At 48.8% G+C, this 17,892-nt stretch overlaps 1 protein-coding gene across 2 annotated transcripts in view; it reads left to right on the top strand.

Annotated features, from left to right (window-relative positions):
• Positions 1-17,110, top strand: part of PLEKHH3 (pleckstrin homology, MyTH4 and FERM domain containing H3) — a 31,533-nt gene extending 14,423 nt beyond the window's left edge. The window contains exons 3-13 of one of the 2 annotated variants that reach the window (XR_015946541.1): positions 2,489-2,577; positions 3,501-3,695; positions 5,887-6,044; positions 9,310-9,418; positions 10,509-10,806; positions 12,230-12,437; positions 12,900-13,036; positions 13,773-13,893; positions 14,515-14,750; positions 15,460-15,619; positions 16,527-17,110. Coding sequence is in view for 1 of the 2 variants with exons in the window: in XM_035134409.3 (XP_034990300.1) it covers positions 2,489-2,577; positions 3,501-3,695; positions 5,887-6,044; positions 9,310-9,418; positions 10,509-10,806; positions 12,230-12,437; positions 12,900-13,036; positions 13,773-13,893; positions 14,515-14,730 (1,531 nt within the window). In the remaining variant the exon portion in view is untranslated. The remainder of the gene's footprint in view (positions 1-2,488; positions 2,578-3,500; positions 3,696-5,886; positions 6,045-9,309; positions 9,419-10,508; positions 10,807-12,229; positions 12,438-12,899; positions 13,037-13,772; positions 13,894-14,514; positions 14,751-15,459; positions 15,620-16,526) is intronic. The other variant, XM_035134409.3, reaches the window with a different exon arrangement.
• The last annotated feature ends 782 nt before the right edge of the window (positions 17,111-17,892 follow it).

A 17,892-nucleotide genomic window follows, 5' to 3' on the forward strand; every position in this document is an offset into this window, starting at 1 on the left:
ATCTTTATTTAGTTTACATATCCAATAACCCAATATCAAAATTACATTTCACACACACACCACATTTTCTTCAGCTTTGTCCTGCTAGGGGAGCTTTTCTTTCTACCTGAGCTCACCTGGCAGGCTATCAGGGTGCCACGTTCTGATCTTGGATGGGGCCAAAGCCAACGGTGGATATGGCTAAGACCAAAACATAGATGGGACCACCCTTGGCTCCCTCCCTCCCTGCCCCACCTCCACCCCCCTCTCTCTTTCCCACTCTGCAATCTGCTATGGGAGGGGCGGGTCGCTCTTGCCAGAAGCCTAAAACTGGCCTTCAAAGTTAGTCCAACGCCTGCTATTTGCCTGCCCTTGTCTTGGCGTAACTGGGAGTCTTGGTTTGCCTGTTTCCATCTCCCTTGTGGGGTGTGGGGGGGGGACCCCAGTCTAACTCCCTCTGGTTATGGAGGGCCCTCCCCCTAAGCCCCAAGTGGATTATAAGTGCTCATTCCGTAGTAACTAAGGATAGTACCCCTCTGAGCAGCTGAAATGGAGTTTAGCGTCATCACCCCCAAGAAGGGGAATATTGTATATCTCGGACCCATGGTACAAATGGGAAGTAGCACTTGCAATTGGGGTGGGCGGAGCCAAAATTCAGAGATGGCGGTGGCTGGATGAAGCTGGAAATCGCTTACTATTTCACACATTTTGGAGCAGTCCTAACGTCACTGTGGAGGGGGGAGTCCAATGCAAAAATGAAAGTCAGAAGCAAAAATAAAATAAATAAATAAAACGTGGGGCTGGACTCCCTTCACAGAGAGGGTTGCAGAATTTAGGGGTAGGGGGGAGGCAAGCCCTTCCCTTCCTCTTTTGCTGCCGCACACACACACACACACACACACACACACACACACACCCATGCCCAAATGCACACGCTGTTCCCTCGGACAACCCAGCCGGCATCCTCTCCTCTCCTGAGCTCCTTCGTTTCCCAAATTCTTGGCAGCCTTTCTATATAAACAGCTTATTTTTAGCCAGAGGTTAACAGTGCAAGAGCTCGCAGCCCACTTTCCCACAGCCGTGGAGGGAAGTGGGTGTGGGGCTGCGTCCGAGGAGGAGAAAAAGCAGTGGGGACGGGTGCTAGAATATGCGTAGGCCGCAGTTTGGGGTTCTGTGGGGAGGGAGGCGAGGAAACTTGGGAGCACGCAGTTTTCAAACCCCGAGCCCCACCTTTAGCTGGACAGTAGCAATTTTGGGGCTGTGTCTTAATTTTTGACCATATAGGTTGCGAACCCATTTTGGTTCCAGCTAAAATGCATTTTTGACTCCCAACCCATCAGTTGGAGACCAGGCCTCCGGGATTGGGTCACACTCAGGGTGGATTCGATTTAAATCAAATTGATTTAAATCATGATTTAAATCACTAGTCATTAAGACGATTCAAATCATATTTTTTAACAGAAAGACTCATTCTTGCTGGTATAATCTTAATATTTACAACCAGGTGAAGGTTTCATTTTTGGAAGAATAGATTTTCAGAGTAGTTTTTGCAGTTACATCAAAAATTACTGATTTGGTTATGCTAATTAGAAATACATAGACAGATGATTATGAAATTATTGTGAGGTTTAATAAGTTAACTGTTTATATTCGGACAACTTTTCTGCTGTACTTTATTGGAAGGAGATAAATAATCATTTCCTGAATAACAAGTTAAACAATTTATTTAACTAAAACAATGACATCATAGCGTATGTATCCATGTTTGTTAACTGATGTGGTTAAACAATTAAAAAAACCAGACTGAGTTTTAGCACACATGAAAAACTTAAAACAAATCCTTATTTCCTGATGGGAAATAATAGAGCCTTTGGACTATAATGTAACTTAAATAGAAAACTAGAAAGATTTTTCCTCCAAAAGCATTTTATTTAAAAAATCAAATTGAAATTTAAAAAAATCCAGTTCAAATTTTAAAAATCATTCATATACAGTGTGTGTGTGTGTGTGTGTGTGTGTGTGTGTGTGTATTTTTATCCACCCTGGTCACACTAGGGCCTCAGCTTGATGCTTCTATCTCTTTACCTCAGAGCATAGCTGTCAAGTTCTCCCTTTTTAAAAGGGAAATTCCCTTATGCTGAATAGGCTTCCTCGCGAGAAAAGGGAAAGCTTGACAGCTATGCCTCAGAGGTGCATAAAGCCCTGAGGTAAAGCAAATGTGGCCCTTCAAGGCTCTCTGTTTGGCCCTCAGCGCCTTCCCCCTTGCAGCCACACCCTGTCTCTCCAGACCGCAGACCTCACCAGCCCCAGAATATTGCCTGACTAGAATATTTCCTTGCACTCAGAGGGGCATAGAAACTAGCCTACGTGGGAAGGTTTGAGCATTTGCATTTGTTGCTCCACCCACTTCTGCCTGTGGCCCCCAGAAGCTTGCTGAGAGGGGAATGCGGCCCTCGGGCTGCTCAGCGAGGTTCCCCGGCCCTGCTTGACCCGCTCTGTCGTCCCGCAGGTCTTTGCCAGTGTCCGAAGAAACGCACAGCCTTATCACGGAGAAGAAGGGCGGGAGACTGCAAGGAGAACCCGATGCTATCGTGAAAGGTGGGGTCTTAATTTGGAAGAGTGGCAACGTGCGTGTTGAAGGGATGAAAAGCGTGGCACTTGGATTGCAAGTTGCGCTCAATTAAAGAGCAGCCACAAAGTGTTTAACTTCAATGGTTGTGCAAGATACTGGGTGAGCTGGCCAGCTCTTTTTGCCTTCTCCATTCTGGTGCTCTCCAGATCCCATAGTTCCTGACCGTTGGGCCATGCTGGCTTGGGCTGGTCGAAGTTGCCCTTGACACCATGTTAAGCATATCGGGCGCCCTGGCGGCGTGGTGCGACGATCGCTCTGGTGCCCCCCCCCGCCCCGTTTCCCACCGCACCCCCCTGGCGGCCCTGCGCCACCCAGCCTTGCCTTAGAGCCAGCCCTGGAGCCAGACCTCAGCCTCTTTGCACATTCTGAAATGGTAGTTTTCAGAGTTTTCTTAACATTCACGTTTCTAGTCTCTTGTTGTTGGCATCCACCTGTCTTGAGAGATAATGGAGTGAAGTCAAAATTGCTGCGTTGGCCACCCCGGGGTGCAAGCCTGGGGTGTATAGAGGTCCTCGGCTGCCTGGACAACAAGGCCTCACTGATGTGGTCCAAAGGAAAGCAGAGCAATACGTTGCGCGCCAGCTTGGCTGCAGGAGTTGCCGGAAGGAGGTATACAAGGTGCCATCTTAACCACCTTACGGACTCCGCTCCGGATTTTTGTAGGGTTTACTTCTGAGCCTTCTCTTCTTCTGCAGATATCCCTCAAGGCAGCAGAGGTTTTGGATCAGAGTATTCCTTCTCCCAGATGGGCTACCTTCCCAGGTTGACCACCCCTATCTGCCCCACCTGTAGACGCAGAAAGAGAGCCAAAGTGTCCTTGGGGTGGGGTGGGGTGGGGGTCAACCTGAGCACAGGCTCCACCTCACCGTCTTTCTATTGCCTCTTCCAGGCTGGCTGCAGCGGGAGGTCCGGGGAGGTATAAAGACCCCTTGGCTGCGTCCTCGCAAGTACTGGTTTGTGCTGACGGAAGATTCCCTCGACTACTATAGCGGGTGTGAGGTGACGGCCCGGTGCCTTGGTTCGCTCGTCCTCACCAGTCTCTGTTCTGTGCTGTGGCCTGACAAGCAGACCTACAAGGAGACAGGTAAAGAATGTGGGCCTGTGCCTGGCTGTGGAGCGGGAGCCCGGGAGCCAGAGCTCCCTTGCTTGGGTGGGTATCGAATCTTTTAGCACAGGGGTGGAGAACCTCAGATCCAAATGCGGCCCTCTGAACCCTTTCCTCTGGCCCTTGGGATTCTCCTCAGACCATGGCCTCTTCTAGTTCAACAACTTGGGGGGGATGGGACGACAACCACAACTTTTGTCCGGATTTTCACTTTTTAAAATATGGCACCCCGACTGAAATGTGATCCTGATCTGTGGCAATGCCTCCAACTTGCCTGGGTGGAGGTGTGCGTGTTGTGTGTAGAAACTGGCTTTTCGTGTGCATTTTGTGTGGCTGGAGTGCAGCCTTCTATACAAAGGGAATAATCGTGCCTATTACTCTGCCTGGGTTTCTGTCTGCCCTGCTCATTGCTGGCACCCCCAGTCCATGAGGAAATGTGGCCTTTGGGCTGAAGCAGGTCCCCCACTCCTGTTTCAGCTGTCTTTGATTGATTGATTGATTGATTGATTGATTATATGCTGCCCATCAGACTGGGTTGCCTCAGCCACTCTGGGCGGCTTCCAGCAAATGAAAACCTCAAACACAGTAAAATGTCAAACATTAAAAACTTCCTTGCATGGTTCCTAAAATTCGGATAGTCGTTCATTTCCTTGACATTTGAGGGCAGCGCGTTCCACAGAGTGGGCACAACGACCGACAAGGCCCCTCTGCTTTTCACAACCTCGGTCTCAAAGCTGCTTCTCTGCAATAGAAATATATTGCATGCAAAATATAAAAGCATAAATTAAACCACAGAACCTTGGGGATTTTTAAAATATGGAAAAACTTAAAGGGAAAGCATCAGGAAATTTTAAACTTCAGAGAAGTGTTCATGAGACAAAGGCCTCCTAAGTTCAAAAGGGTAGATATAGATATAAAAGCATAGCCTCTCTATGACCTGTGTGTGACTGTCATGCGGAATCCAAAGCCTTTTCTCTTCTTATTTCCCTCATTTCTGTGTTCCTTTCAGGGCTATATCTGCTACTAATGCTAATAGATACAGATCTATATGGTGTGTAAGTTAAGGCCTGTGAACTTCCTCTTCATCCTAAGGTGTGTGTATGTTGGGGTTGCCACACGTCCGGAATTTCTCAAGACATTGCCAGGATTCAGCCATTGGAAACAGTGTCTGGGTGGAAATTGCTTAAATGTCCGGGAAAATCCGGGCGTATGGCAACCCGTGTTGGAAGTGTAGATCAGGGGTCGGCAAGGCTTACTGGGCATGGGACGGATAACTCCTGCGGAGATCCTCCATGGGCCGGACCAGCACAGCACAATGCCAGAAATCACGTCTGCGCATGCCCAGATGCCAAAAATAGTGTTTGCACAAAAGCTATTTCCGGCATCTGGGGCTGGGCATGCGCAGATGCGATTTCCGAAGCCATGGAAGAGAGTCCCCGTGTCGCGCTGGGCTGGTTTAGCACAGCGGGCGGGGACTCGCTGAGCGGGCAGCTCGGTTCGGGGGTGGCTCATGGGTCAGTTAAGCGACCCTCGTGGGCTGCTTCTGGCCCATGAGCCTTAGGTTGCCGACCTCGTGTAGATTCTGACCAGTTTCCTTAAAAATAGCTCAAAAGCATCTTTTTCTGTGTTTTTTTTAAGGTCTTACACAAAAAAAGAAGCTGAGCAACCTTTGTGTCCAGATTTTCACTTTGTGAAATATGGCAACCCTAGTATATTTATACCCGTGTATACGTGTGTGTGTGTGTGGGACGCGGGTGGCGCTGTGGTCTAAACCACAGAGCCTAGGGCTTGCTGATCAGAAGGTCGGTGGTTTGAATCCCCGCAACGGGGTGAGCTCCCGTTGCTCGGTCCCAGCTCCTGCCCACCTAGCAGTTCAAAACCACGTCAAAGTGCAAGTAGATAAATAGGTACCGCTCCGGCAGGAAGGTAAACAGCGTTTCCGTGCACTGCTCTGGTTCGCCAGAAGTGGCTTAGTCATGCTGGCCACATGACCCGGAAGCTGTCTGCAGACAAACGCCGGCTTCCTCGGCCAATAAAGCGAGATGAGCGCCGGAACCCCAGAGTCGTCTGCGACTGGACCTAATGGTCAGGGGTCCCTTTACCTTTTTATATGTGTGTGTCTTTCTGTTAATCACATGCTGGTACCCCTCTCTCCCTCCCTCCTCCGCAGGATACTGGGCAGTGACTGTTTTTGGCAGAAAGCACTGCTACCGCCTCTACACAGAGCACTTAAACGAAGCTGTGCATTGGGTTTGCGCCCTGCAGAAGGTCATCATCAGCAAGCCCCCCGTGCAGACCCCCACGCAGCTCCTCATGTGTGACATTGAGGTGAGTGGGGGGGGAGGGCCAGGACACACCCACCAAGGCTGTGAATGGGCCAAGCCACACTTCTGTCAGGCAGCAAAGGAGCTGGGAAGCCCTCGGAGGGCAGTTGCAGAAATGCATGATGAGCGCACCTGGCGGTTTAATCCCTTAAAGAAAGGGAGCGGCAACTGCACACCCAGCATTTCTTACTCCTTTAAGGTCCTGCTGCTGGTTTGGACTGCCATTTTTGCACGCTTTAATTCTTATTCATAACTGCTTTAAGAACGCCTGCAACGTTACGGGTTTGACGGGTTGTTTATAATCCTTTTTTTCCTGCCGGCTCACGTCTATTGTAAAATAAATTTTATTTGAGTTTAGAAAATATATCAAAGTCAATTAAAAATCCATATAAAGAAATTGCTCTGAATCTCAAGACTCCCCACCCCGCCCCCTCCATGGGTCCTAATGTCAGTATTTACAACTGCGTATCAATCCATTATCCACATTTTTTATCCATCTAAATCAGGCACCCCCAACCTCCGGCCCTCCAGATGTTTTTGTTTTTTTTAAAAAAATAAGTCTTTATTGTTTAAAACAAAAAAACAAAGCAAATAGATTGAAAGAAACAACTTCAGATTTACGGACATATAAACTCACCATACTAACACTTAACTAATTCATACATACCTACACGACTAACTCATACATACATACCTACATAATTCCCGCACCCCAACATACGACTCATCACAAAAACATACACATAACCCACACTAATCTTAAAAATCACGTTGTTCTATTACTTTCATCTTCACATTTTCTTCACCAGATTCTGAACAGACTTCCAATTAAACTTGCTGGTTATTTCCTTTATGTTTTTCACAGTGATATATATGTTGTTTATTTTCATTCCAACTGATGTCTAATAATTTATTTTACAATAATTTATTTTACAGCCCTCCAGATGTTTTGGACTACAATTCCCATCATCCCTGACCACTGGTCCTGTTAGTTATGGATTATGGGAGTTGTAGGCCAAAACATCTGGAGGGCTGCAGGTTGGGGCTACCTGATCTAAATTGTCCTTAGTTTTTGTTGCCTTACATGTGTGTAAAATCCAGCTAAATGTTTTCATCTGCTTAGAATGGTCTCCTAAATAAATTACAAATTTTCCCCGTTCTTTTTTAAAGCTCTTGTCCTCTTGGTTCCTGAGCTTTCCACTTAATTTTGACATTTCAGCATAGTCCCATCAGCTTGGTTTGCCATTCTTCCCTGGTCAGAGTTGTTTCTTCCTTCCATCTCTGGGCTAATAACATAAACATATTTTTTATAATTTAACAATCTAAGCCTCGAAGCAGGGGGCTGGTTTCTGTTGGAGAGGCGAGGCTTGTGCTAATTAAACAAACGACCAATTAATATTGTTGTGGGTAGGAGTGGAGAGCTAGGCTCGTTCCTTGTTGCTGATGTGCCCAAAAGTGTTAAGTTGCGCCATCTGCCCTGAGGGTTTGCAAGGTGATATGCAAACGGGGGTTTCGTGCCCAGAGCCCCCCCCCCACACACCTGGTTAGCCACCTTTGGCGAGGGCAGCCCCTTCGTGATGGCAGCAGGTATTTGCACGCAGGTTTCCTCAAGCAGCTCTTCTGGAAAGGTCCTCTTGTTGACACCGCAGCAGTTCCCAGACTAGAATCAGTAGCTCTAGAAATTCTGCAGGCAGAGAAATGGCTCAATTGACAAACAGGTTAAGGGGGAATACAAAACAATCATTTACTCAAAAATGGGATATGTTCAGGAAATACTTACAAAAATAATAATAACAATATAACATCTATGGCAGCGTTTGAACGACCCTTGTGTAAATTAGAATCATAGAATCATAGAATCATAGAGTTGGAAGAGACCACAAGGGCCATCCAGTCCAACCCCCTGCCAAGCAGGAAACACCATCAAAGCATTCCTGACAGATGGCTGTCAAGCCTCTGCTTAAAGACCTCCAAAGAAGGAGACTCCACCACACTCCTTGGCAGCGAATTCCACTGCCGAACAGCTCTTACTGTCAGGAAGTTCTTCCTAATGTTTAGGTGGAATCTTCTTTCTTGTAGTTTGAATCCATTGCTCCGTGTCCGCTTCTCTGGAGCAGCAGAAAACAACCTTTCTCCCTCCTCTGTACACAGCTGCACTTCACTTTATTAATTAAATATTAATAAATAAGGAAATAAATAAGGAAAAATAAATAAGGAAAAATGGTACGGTATGTTATAAGAAAGTATTAGAAAATACATTAAGAGTAAGGTAATAAGTACATTCAATATTGTAAATGTAAAGTACATCGGGAAATGACGGGAAGTCTATCTTAACATAGTTTAGTTCATTTGATTCTACTTTGGTTTATTTTTGTTTAGTTAGAAAATATAAGAAAAGAGCACGTATAAGTATATTTTTTTATTTAATGGTAAAATCATTTAAGATCATTATTATTATCACTATTACCTTTGTATGTGAATATAAGATCATGTATGATATCCATGGATTTCAGTAAAGAAGATAAAAAAGAAGGAAAGAAAATAAATTCTTCAGGCAGGGTGGCCTTCTGGGAAATGATTTATAGTGAGCTAAAAAATTTTTTAAAAAATAACTTTCATTAAAAAACCAGAGGCTTTTTTATTAGGTTTAATAGGAGAAGAGATAGCGAAAGAGGAAAAAGGTCCTATTTATGTACGCGATGACAGCGGCAAGAATGTTACATGCTCAGGGATGGAAGGAAGGAAGAACCCCGTCGAAAGAAGAATGGATATTGAAACCGATGGACTATGCCGAAATGGCGAAATTGACCAGGAAGATTAGACACCAAGAGGACAAAAAAAATTAGAAATGAATAGATTAACTTTATAAGAATATATGAAGGAGCATTGCAAACAGACCTTAGCAGGATTGGATTAGCACTTGTAATATAATTTGATAAAGGGTATTGAAAAAGAAGACTTCATAGATTGGATAAAAGTATTTAGTCGCAGAAAAGAGAAGAGATAATTACTGGAAACCGGGGGGAGGAGTGGGGGCAAGTCCGGGGGTCGGAAGAACCCCTATAAAGATGCTGAATTTGTTATTGATTAATGCAATTAATATTGTATGCAAAGAAAAAAAAGATATATGTGTATATGTATATGTAAATCTGCAGGTGGCACACATGCCCAACTCTGAAAGGGGTGGTCTCGAGGCCCTTCCATCTCTGAACAGCATTTGAATGGGAATGCTTCTCACCTGCTTTTTTTCTTTCTCCTCCCCATCCCAGGAGAACCGTAACAGCCCAGAAATCCTGGATCAGATTTATCAAAATAATCCCATCCTGTGCTACACGGCTGGCCCAATCTATGCGCCTCTGCTGCCCTTTCCGTATGCAGGTGGGTGACCGCTTCCTTGCACATGGGTCAGCATCGTCCTAAAATTCCTTGGCTTCAGTCCTTGGGCACCACGTGCCGTTGGCTGTACAATCCCAAGCAGTTCAGCAACTTGGTGGAACGTGTCTCAGCGCCGCAATATCTCAAGGACGGCCTCTTCCCATATGAACCTACCCGGTCCCTGAGTTCATCTTCTGAGGCCCTCCTTTGTGTGTCTCCTCCCCGAGAGGTCCAGAGGGTGGACCTCTGGTCCTTCTCTGCAGTGGCTCCCTGTCTGTGGAATGCTCTCCCCAGGAAAGTTCGCCTGGCACCTTCATTACACACCTTTAGGCACCTGACAAAAACTTTCCTTTTTAACCAGGCCTTTGGTTGATCTTGTTGACATCCAATACCCTTTTAGAATGTGGCTCTTTTGGGTTTTTTTTAATTGGGCTATTGTTTTTAATTTGATTTTATATACAGTGGTACCTTGGTTCCCAAACTTAATCGGTTCCAGAAGTCCATTCTGAAACCAACGCATTCCAAAACCAAGGGGCGTCTTCCCATAGAAAGTAAGGCAAAATGGATTAATCCGTTCCAGACTTTTAAAAACAACACCTGAAACAGCAATTTAATATGAATTTTACCATCTAATGAGACCCTTGATCCATGAATTGAAAGCAGTAAACAATGTGCTGCACACAGTCACAGTCACACAGTCAATCCATCAGTAGCTGAACTGGGTTCCACACAGTCACAAAAACAAAACAAAAAGAGCCGCAAAAACAAAAACGCAAAATGAATAGCAAAAACAGACAGCCCTCAGCGTAACACTCAAAACGGAAGTGCGGCAGTCAAATTGGAAGCGTAACACTCAAAACGGAGCACGTTCGGCTTCCAAAAAAAGTTCGCAAACCTGAACACTTCCTTCCGGGTTTGCAGTGTTTGGGTTCCAAGTTGTTTGAGTACCAAGGCGTTTGAGAACCAAGGTACCACTGCATTACCATTTTGTTTGTGAACCGCCCTGAGACCTCCGGGTAAAGGGTGGTGTATAAATCCAATAAATAATAATGGAGCCTGAGTGCACCGCTTATTTCTCCCTGTGTCTCTGCAGCTCCCGGTGGCCAGGGCTACGCGGGGATCCGTGACGAAGCTGTCAAGCTGTTCCACTCGCTGCAGCAGCTGGAAGGGCTGCGGGAGCCAGCCCTTCTCATGCAGGGGGTGCTGCAGACTTGCCATGACCTCCCCGCCCTGGTGGACGAGATCTACTGCCAGCTGGTGAAGCAGACCACAGAGCCTCCAGCACCGGGTGCAGCCGCAGACCTGCGCTACTGGCAGCTGCTTGCTTGCATGAGCTGCACTTTCAGGCCGTCACTTCCTGTGCTGTGCTACTTGCAGCTGCATCTCCAACGGTGAGCCCTGGGGTGAAGGGAAGTTTGGGGGGGGGTATTGCTGTGCTCACAGTCATCAGGCAGAGAGGCCAGAGATGATGGAATCGTTGAGTTGGAAAAGACCCCAGGCATGGGCGTAGGCAGGGGGGGCAGGAGGAGGCAGTTCCCCCCCCTAGAAGCAGGGCCGCTGGCCAGCCTGCCCTGCTGCCCGCCGCCGCCCGGTGCCATCTCCCTTCACCCTGGCTGGCTGTGGGGCGGGTGGAGGGAAAGCCAGCTTTCCCTCCACCCGCCCCGGCGATCGCTGAGGGGGAGGAGGGGATCGGAGCAGCCCATTTCGGGCTGATCCTGGCGCCCCTTCGCCCCTGCCGATCGCGGAGGGGGGGGTCGGAGCAGCCCATTTTCGGGCTGATCCTGGTGCCCCCTCGCCCCTGCCAATCGCGGAGGAGGAGGGGCCGCCAGGATCAGCCCGAAATCAGGCTGCTTCGACCCCCTCCTCCCCCTCCGCGATCGGCAGGGGAGAGGGGGCACCAGGACCATAGCTTTCCTTGCCCCACTGTGGCCCCTCCCCCATGCCTTGGCCCCGCCCCTTGCCCCCCTAATTTTGATCCTGGCTACGCCCCTGGCCCCAGGGGTCATCTAGTTCAACCCCCTGCGATGCAGGAAACTTTTGCCCAACGTGAGGCGCGAACCCACAACCCTGAGATGAAGAGTCGCATGCCCTGCTAGCTGAGCTATCGCTTGGCAGAAGCTTCTCTGCTACCCTAAGCAAAGCCAGTCCTGTTCTCGCTCTGCAACGACTCTTGTTGATATGGATGGTCAGGAAAGGGGCCCCTGTTCTTGCTATCTCTGTGCTTGGAGGTGGAATGCAAAAAATTGGAAAGAAAAGATTGTCCCAACTAAGGATCAGTGGTTGGACAAATTGATAGAGTTTGCGGAGTTAGCATGTCTGACGGCCAAAAGAAGGAATACCGATGGAGAGAGAAAAAGAAGCGAATGGGAATGCCTTGAAGAATATTTAAAGAAAGATGGCATTAAGGTAAACTGGCAAGTAGGATGAGCCTATGATCAGCAGTGGAGAATGGAAAAGGATTCTAAAATAAAGGTGTAGCAAAATAACGTGAATTGGACGTCAGTGAAGGATAGGTTGGGAAGTCCATATAGGATGACGACAAAATGACGAATGTATGTAAAATAGAATCTGAAAAAAAATGTATAAATAAATCTCCGTGCTTGGAGGTAGGATTAAACCTGCCAAGAGGAAATAGACATTCTTCATGCCTTCCTGTCCCTGCCACTGCCAGAGTAGAAAGATCATGTGTTTCATGCATGATGACAATTTGCAGGTCCTTTCCTAGGAATCTTGTTTGTGGGTGGGGGTGTGGAGTGCTGAGCAACGTTCTCAGGCCTGGGTTCCCTAATGCCGGTGTTTCCTTGGTCCCGGCAGGACAGAGAACCAGTTCCCAGGCTCGGAGGCGACTTGGTACGGACGCTTCATCGCAGAGGCCCTGCACAAGACCAAGGGGCGAGAGTGCGTGCCTTCGCTGGAGGAGATTGCGGGCCTGATGGGGCGCCAGGAGACCGAGTGCGGTGTGCACTGCCCTAGCATCGCCTCCTGCAATGTGGCCGTCACCTCCCAGACCACAGTCCAGGAGGTGAGCAGAAGCCCTGGGCTGAATGGTGAGGGTGGGTGGTGGGTAGGGGTGACGCCAATTGGGGAGAATTTCCTACCTGTGGGGCTTGCAGGCTGCCAACAGGAAGCTGTGGCTGAACTTGCGGATGATATTGGTGGCGTTTACTTGGGGGAGAGGGGAAAGAAGGATTGCCTCTTTCTTCTCCAAAAGGCCCAAGCAGCCAGGATTCCGTCTTGCATCGCGGCGCTGGCTGCTTCCATTCCACGGTGTGGTTGGCAAGAGATGAGGCAAGCTTCTTTTCCCTTCTCGCACCACAATGCACCAGTTGGGTCTCTGCGCCCCTACCCTGCCCCCCCTCTCCGCCCCTCCGCATGCTTGACGCTGTCTGTCTGTCTGTCTGTGTGTGTCCCCTTTGCAGCACTGAGTGCCCTCCTGCTGGACATGCCCAGGCCTCCTGTCACCCCCTTTGTCTCCTCGTCCCAGGTGGCCCTGGAGCTGATGTTGCGCCTGGGCCTGGCGCATAGCCCCAACTCATTTGCCCTCTACCAGGAGAGCTGGCAGCACGTGCGCCCCCTGCCGGAGGATGCCCTGGTGGCAGATGTTCTCACGAGGTTCAAAAGGTAAATGACCCCCCCCCCCAAAAAAAAACCTGTACAATTTAACTTGTGTCTCGGCCACAGCTGGACACACAGGAGCAAGGGGGAGTTTAAAAGAGTTAGCAGCACGTTGAAAATCCCAACTAAATAAAAAAGCAACATCCTAGCCTTTTGCGGCTCCAGAGAGGATCTTGCAAATATACGGGGGAAGTGGCTTGGGAAATGTTGGGTTGCTGGAGGAGGAATGTGCATGTGATTGCAGGGGTGGGGTCTATTTCAGCTAGCGGGAGCAGAACTCTGCAAAAATAAAAAATAAAACCCTAGTTTTGCAGGGCACACTTCTGAGTTGAGTACAGGATGTATCTGACTTTGTGGAGAAGAGGGATACAGTAAAACCTCGGTCGTTGAACGTAATTCGTTCCGGAAGCCCGTTCGGCTTCCGAAATGTTCGGCGACCGAGGCACGGCTTCCGATTGGTTGCAAGAGCTTCCTGCACTCAAGCGGTAGCTGCGCCAGATGTTCGGCTTCCGGAAAACGTTTGAAAACCGGAGCATTTACTTCCAGGTTTTCGGCGTTAGGGAGCCGAAACGGAGGTGTCCGGGAACCGAGGTTTCACTATATTGAGCTAGCTAGCAGGAAAGTTTCAGTCTTTTTCATCTGCCCCAGTATATGTGGCCTATGCGGTCAGAACGTTTGATCAGGTATGGGTGTTTTTGCAAATCCCGGAACTGATGGAATGTCTTTGCTTGCCTTGTTCTAGCTCAGCTGGGGAAGAGCCACCCGGGAAGCCCCCTGGGAGACTCTGGTTCAGGCATTATGGGTGTCTGAACCTGGACTGCGTCCCCTGCAACAGCCAGGAGTTTGCAGTGCTATTTGAACAGGTAAGAGGTCACGCCGAACAAGAGAACAAGCTTGCAGGAGTGGGGAGTGCTGTTGTTCCAAGCGACACGCCCTCTCCCTACAAGACCCATTAGCCGTATTGCCCATTTGAGACGTTTAAAGTCCATACCTACCAAATTCGTGTGGGAGAAATAAGGGACCGGACTGGAAGTAGCAGACCAGAAGTAGCGCTGCCGCCATTTTGGAACTGGGCGGAGCATGCTCAGAAGCGACTTTTGATGCTGCTTTGCCCAGTTCCAAAATGGCCACCGCGCCAGAAGTCGCACTGCAGCCATTTTGGAACTGGGCAGAGCTGCATCAAAAGTCACTTCTGAGCATGCTCCGCCCAGTTCCAAAATGGCTGCCACGCCAGAATAAACCGGGGGAAAACAAAAAAATCCGTTTTTTCAGCTGAGAACAGCTAGAAAAAGGGGGTTTCCCGGGGAATAAGGGAGACTTGGCAGCTATGCTCCAGTCTTGGGCTGCGTCACACTTGCAGAACCTGAATGGAGGCTTCTCCACCCACGCCCACATCCCTTGCTTGGACCAGCTTTTCCTTATTGATCTGCTGCCCACCTGCCTTAGTTGCTGCTCTCTAATTCCAAGATCTTCCTTACCACCAGGGGATCTCTCGCTGGAGCATCGTCTGCTGGGCTGTGGGCTCTCCCGCCCGCGGTCAAGCTGCAAGCGGAGTGGAAGCAGCTCCCGTGCAGCCATTTCCTGGAGACAGCCTCTCTGATGGGAGTTGCCATGTACGAACGGAAACGGATACAGGGGACGAGGCAGCCAGAGAACAGCCTGGCGGGCACGTGGTCGGCCTTTGGGTCTGTCCTCTGTGATGCAGAGGTTTATTTATCAGGTAAGTCGTCCCACCTGCACTTCCGTATTTCCTGGCACGGCTTGAGAAGGCACACGATGGAGACAGGTGGCACACACTTGAGGCCAATTGTGAGGAGCAGTGGGCAGGCACTGCTATTTGGCAAAGCAGGATCTGACCATTATTGTGGAGGGAGGATTTTCCAAGACAATGTAGCACACACCAGTATCAAAACAGATTTGGGTGTGTTTATCTTTCTCTAGGGACCCAGGTGGCGCTGTGGTTTAAACCACAGAGTCTATGGCTTGCTGATCAGAAGGTCGGCGGTTCGAATCCCTGCAATGGGGTGAGCTTCCCGTTGCTCGGTCTCAGCTCCTGCCCACCTAGCAGTTCGAAAGCACATCAAAGTGCAAGTAGATAAATAGGGAACGCTCCGGCGGGAAGGTAAACAGTGTTTCCGTGCGCTGCTCTGGTTCGCCAGAAGCGGCTTTGTCATGCTGGCCACATGACCCGGAAGCTGTCTGCGGACAAAACACCGGCTCCCTCGGTCTATAGAGCGAGATGAGCGCCGCAACCCCAGAGTCGGACACGACTGGACCTGATGGTCATGGGCCCCTTTACTTTTACCTATCTTTCTCTAACGCTGCTTTCATGCAGCAGCTTGCATTATCTTCTGGAAAGGGTGTATTTTCAACACTTAGGGATTTGCATCGTGCTGGGGCAACTCTTAAAACCTGTGCTATTTTCCTAGAAAAAGAGGTGCCAGAACTCACCACAAACTCCTCCCTTGTTCTCTCATAATGGCAATGGCGCCCACCTGAGAGATGCTGGAACTGTGTTCAGGCTGGAAAAAAGTCCTGCGTCTTTAACTGATATTGTGGGACCTAGTCATGACAGGGCAGTGACACAAGGTGGTAAACAAGTTTTGCTGAAACGACACGTTGGTACTATTGTGGGCAGCAACTGTTGGCTTTAGAAAAGGGACTCCCTACCCTGTGGCTTGTCCTCAGTCCCAAGGTGGCTGCGGTTGGGGATTAAGTACATTATGGAAACCTGATTCATCTCAATAAATCTACTTTGAAATGTGCATTTTTCACCCACCCCTCTTCCTGAATTATCAAAACCCCCCCCCCCCGTTTTTGTACAATCTGAAAATTTTATTTTGGTAATCAAACTAGTGAGAAATGGCACCTCTGACTATATTGTCTCTCCACTTACTAATGGTTTCAGATTTTTCGAAAAGAACAGTGTAGCCTATATAAACACAAATCAAGCCTTTCTCCGTAACCTAGCCCTAGGGAGGGTCAGAGTTGAAACCCTAGCAAGCGAGCAGACTATCCTCTCTAGGCCACTTAAAAATAAATAAATAAATCACCTTGTGTTTAGTGTTTCACCAAATAGATAACCATCTCACTGGTTGTCTTTAGCGCTTCAAAACAGTTTCTCCTTCCCTTCATCAAAGGGAAGCGGAGCTCCTTGCTTGCAGAATATATACAGCTCTCTGGCCAGTCTGGCTAAAGGATATAGACCAGGCATAGGCAAACTTCGGCCCTCCAGATGTTTTTGACTACAATTCCCATCATCCCTAGCTTACAGGACCAGTGGTCATGGATGATGGGAATTGTAGTCCAAAACATCTGGAGGGCCGAAGTTTGCCTATGCCCTGATATAGACTACCCCTTTCTGCCCACTCCCCTATTGTCCTTTAAGGGAAAGGACGTAGGCTCGGGAGGCGGAGACTTAACCTGCAAGCAGTGGGGCAGGAAACGGCATAGGAGGGGTGGGCCGAGCTCTGACCTTGCCCTATTTTCTTCTCAGGCAAAGGAGGCGGTGCAGCAGGCCCAGCATATTCCGCACGGAGCTGCAGGAGGAGACTCCCGCGGTGACCGCCACCAACAAACAAAAGGACTGCACTTAACCAAGCGGCCAGCAGTGGGACCCTGCCTGCGCCGACTTTTCGCCCTGGCAGCAGCCTTGGAAGGCCAGGGATACCTAGTGCCTCCCCCAGCCCAGACACTTGTACTGACGATACCAGTGGTACTTTATGCTCCTAAGGAGCTGGAAACGTATGTCCTCTCCTGTGTAGAGGGATTCCCTTCCCTTCCCCAACGTGTGTAAAAATTTATTTATATCGATAGATCTCCTTTCCTCCATTCGGTCTCTTGGAACAAGATAGTTGGCACGCTTCTCTCCTCTGCCGGGAAAGCTGCGGGCAGCTTGACACTGTGCCTATCACCTGGTCTGTGCACACTGCAGTGTTTCCACTCGCACATAAAGAGATGGCGAAGAACAGCAGGGGACTTGGGAGCACTGGGTAGCATCTCCTCCTGGGATTCCCTCTTGTAAAGCTGTTTTTTTTATAAAAAAAAAACCCAAAAACAAAATAAATGTAGAAAAAACAAGCCAGTGGCTGCTTAACTTTGAGCTGGATAAAGCGTGTCTTGTGAGAGGGATTACCAGTTTTCCCCCAGGGTTTCTTGTCTATTTTCCCACCACAAGCTGTTCTGAGCCCAGCTGATAGCACAGTGATTATCGGTGAGAATCATTTTTTTTAAAGGCAGGATGTATATCTAGAAATACTGTACGGCAACAGGGTGCCTCTAAAACAGCTGATGCTCATGTTGCATCTCGTGGCCTCTTGCCTTTTTGTGCTGAATCTCTAATATTGTCACTCGTTTTTCCGATCTCTCTCACTGCAAATGGCAAATGGCTTGCAATCTGCACCGTCCGTAAGAGCAGAGGTCAGCAACCTTTTTCAGCCGTGGGCCAATCCCACCATCCCTCAGACCATGTGGTGGGCCGGACTATATTTTGGGGGGGGGGGGAAATGAACAAATTTCTATGCCCCACAAATAACTCAGAGATGCATTTTAAATAAAAGGACACATTCTACTCATGTAAAAACATGCTGATTCCCGGACCGTCCGTGGGCCGGATTGAGAAGGCGATTGGGCCGCATCCGGCCCACAGGCCTTAGGTTGCCTACCCCTGCGTAAGAGCGTTCCATGTGAACAGAGGCTTGCTCGGCTGCAGTTTTGTGCACATGGAGTTTCCACTCCTCCTACACAACGCCTAAAGAAAAGGATTTCACAAGAATTTTTAGTAAATGGAAGTGCAGGGTCCTGCTGGACCAGGGTGAGAGAGCCCACGTCACACTACAAGCATTTTGGCAAATAGTTACGTT

The sequence above is a fragment of the Zootoca vivipara genome, chromosome 12 (genome assembly GCF_965207765.1).
Source record: "Zootoca vivipara chromosome 12, rZooViv2.hap1.1, whole genome shotgun sequence".
NCBI classification, from domain to species: Eukaryota; Metazoa; Chordata; class Lepidosauria; order Squamata; family Lacertidae; genus Zootoca; species Zootoca vivipara.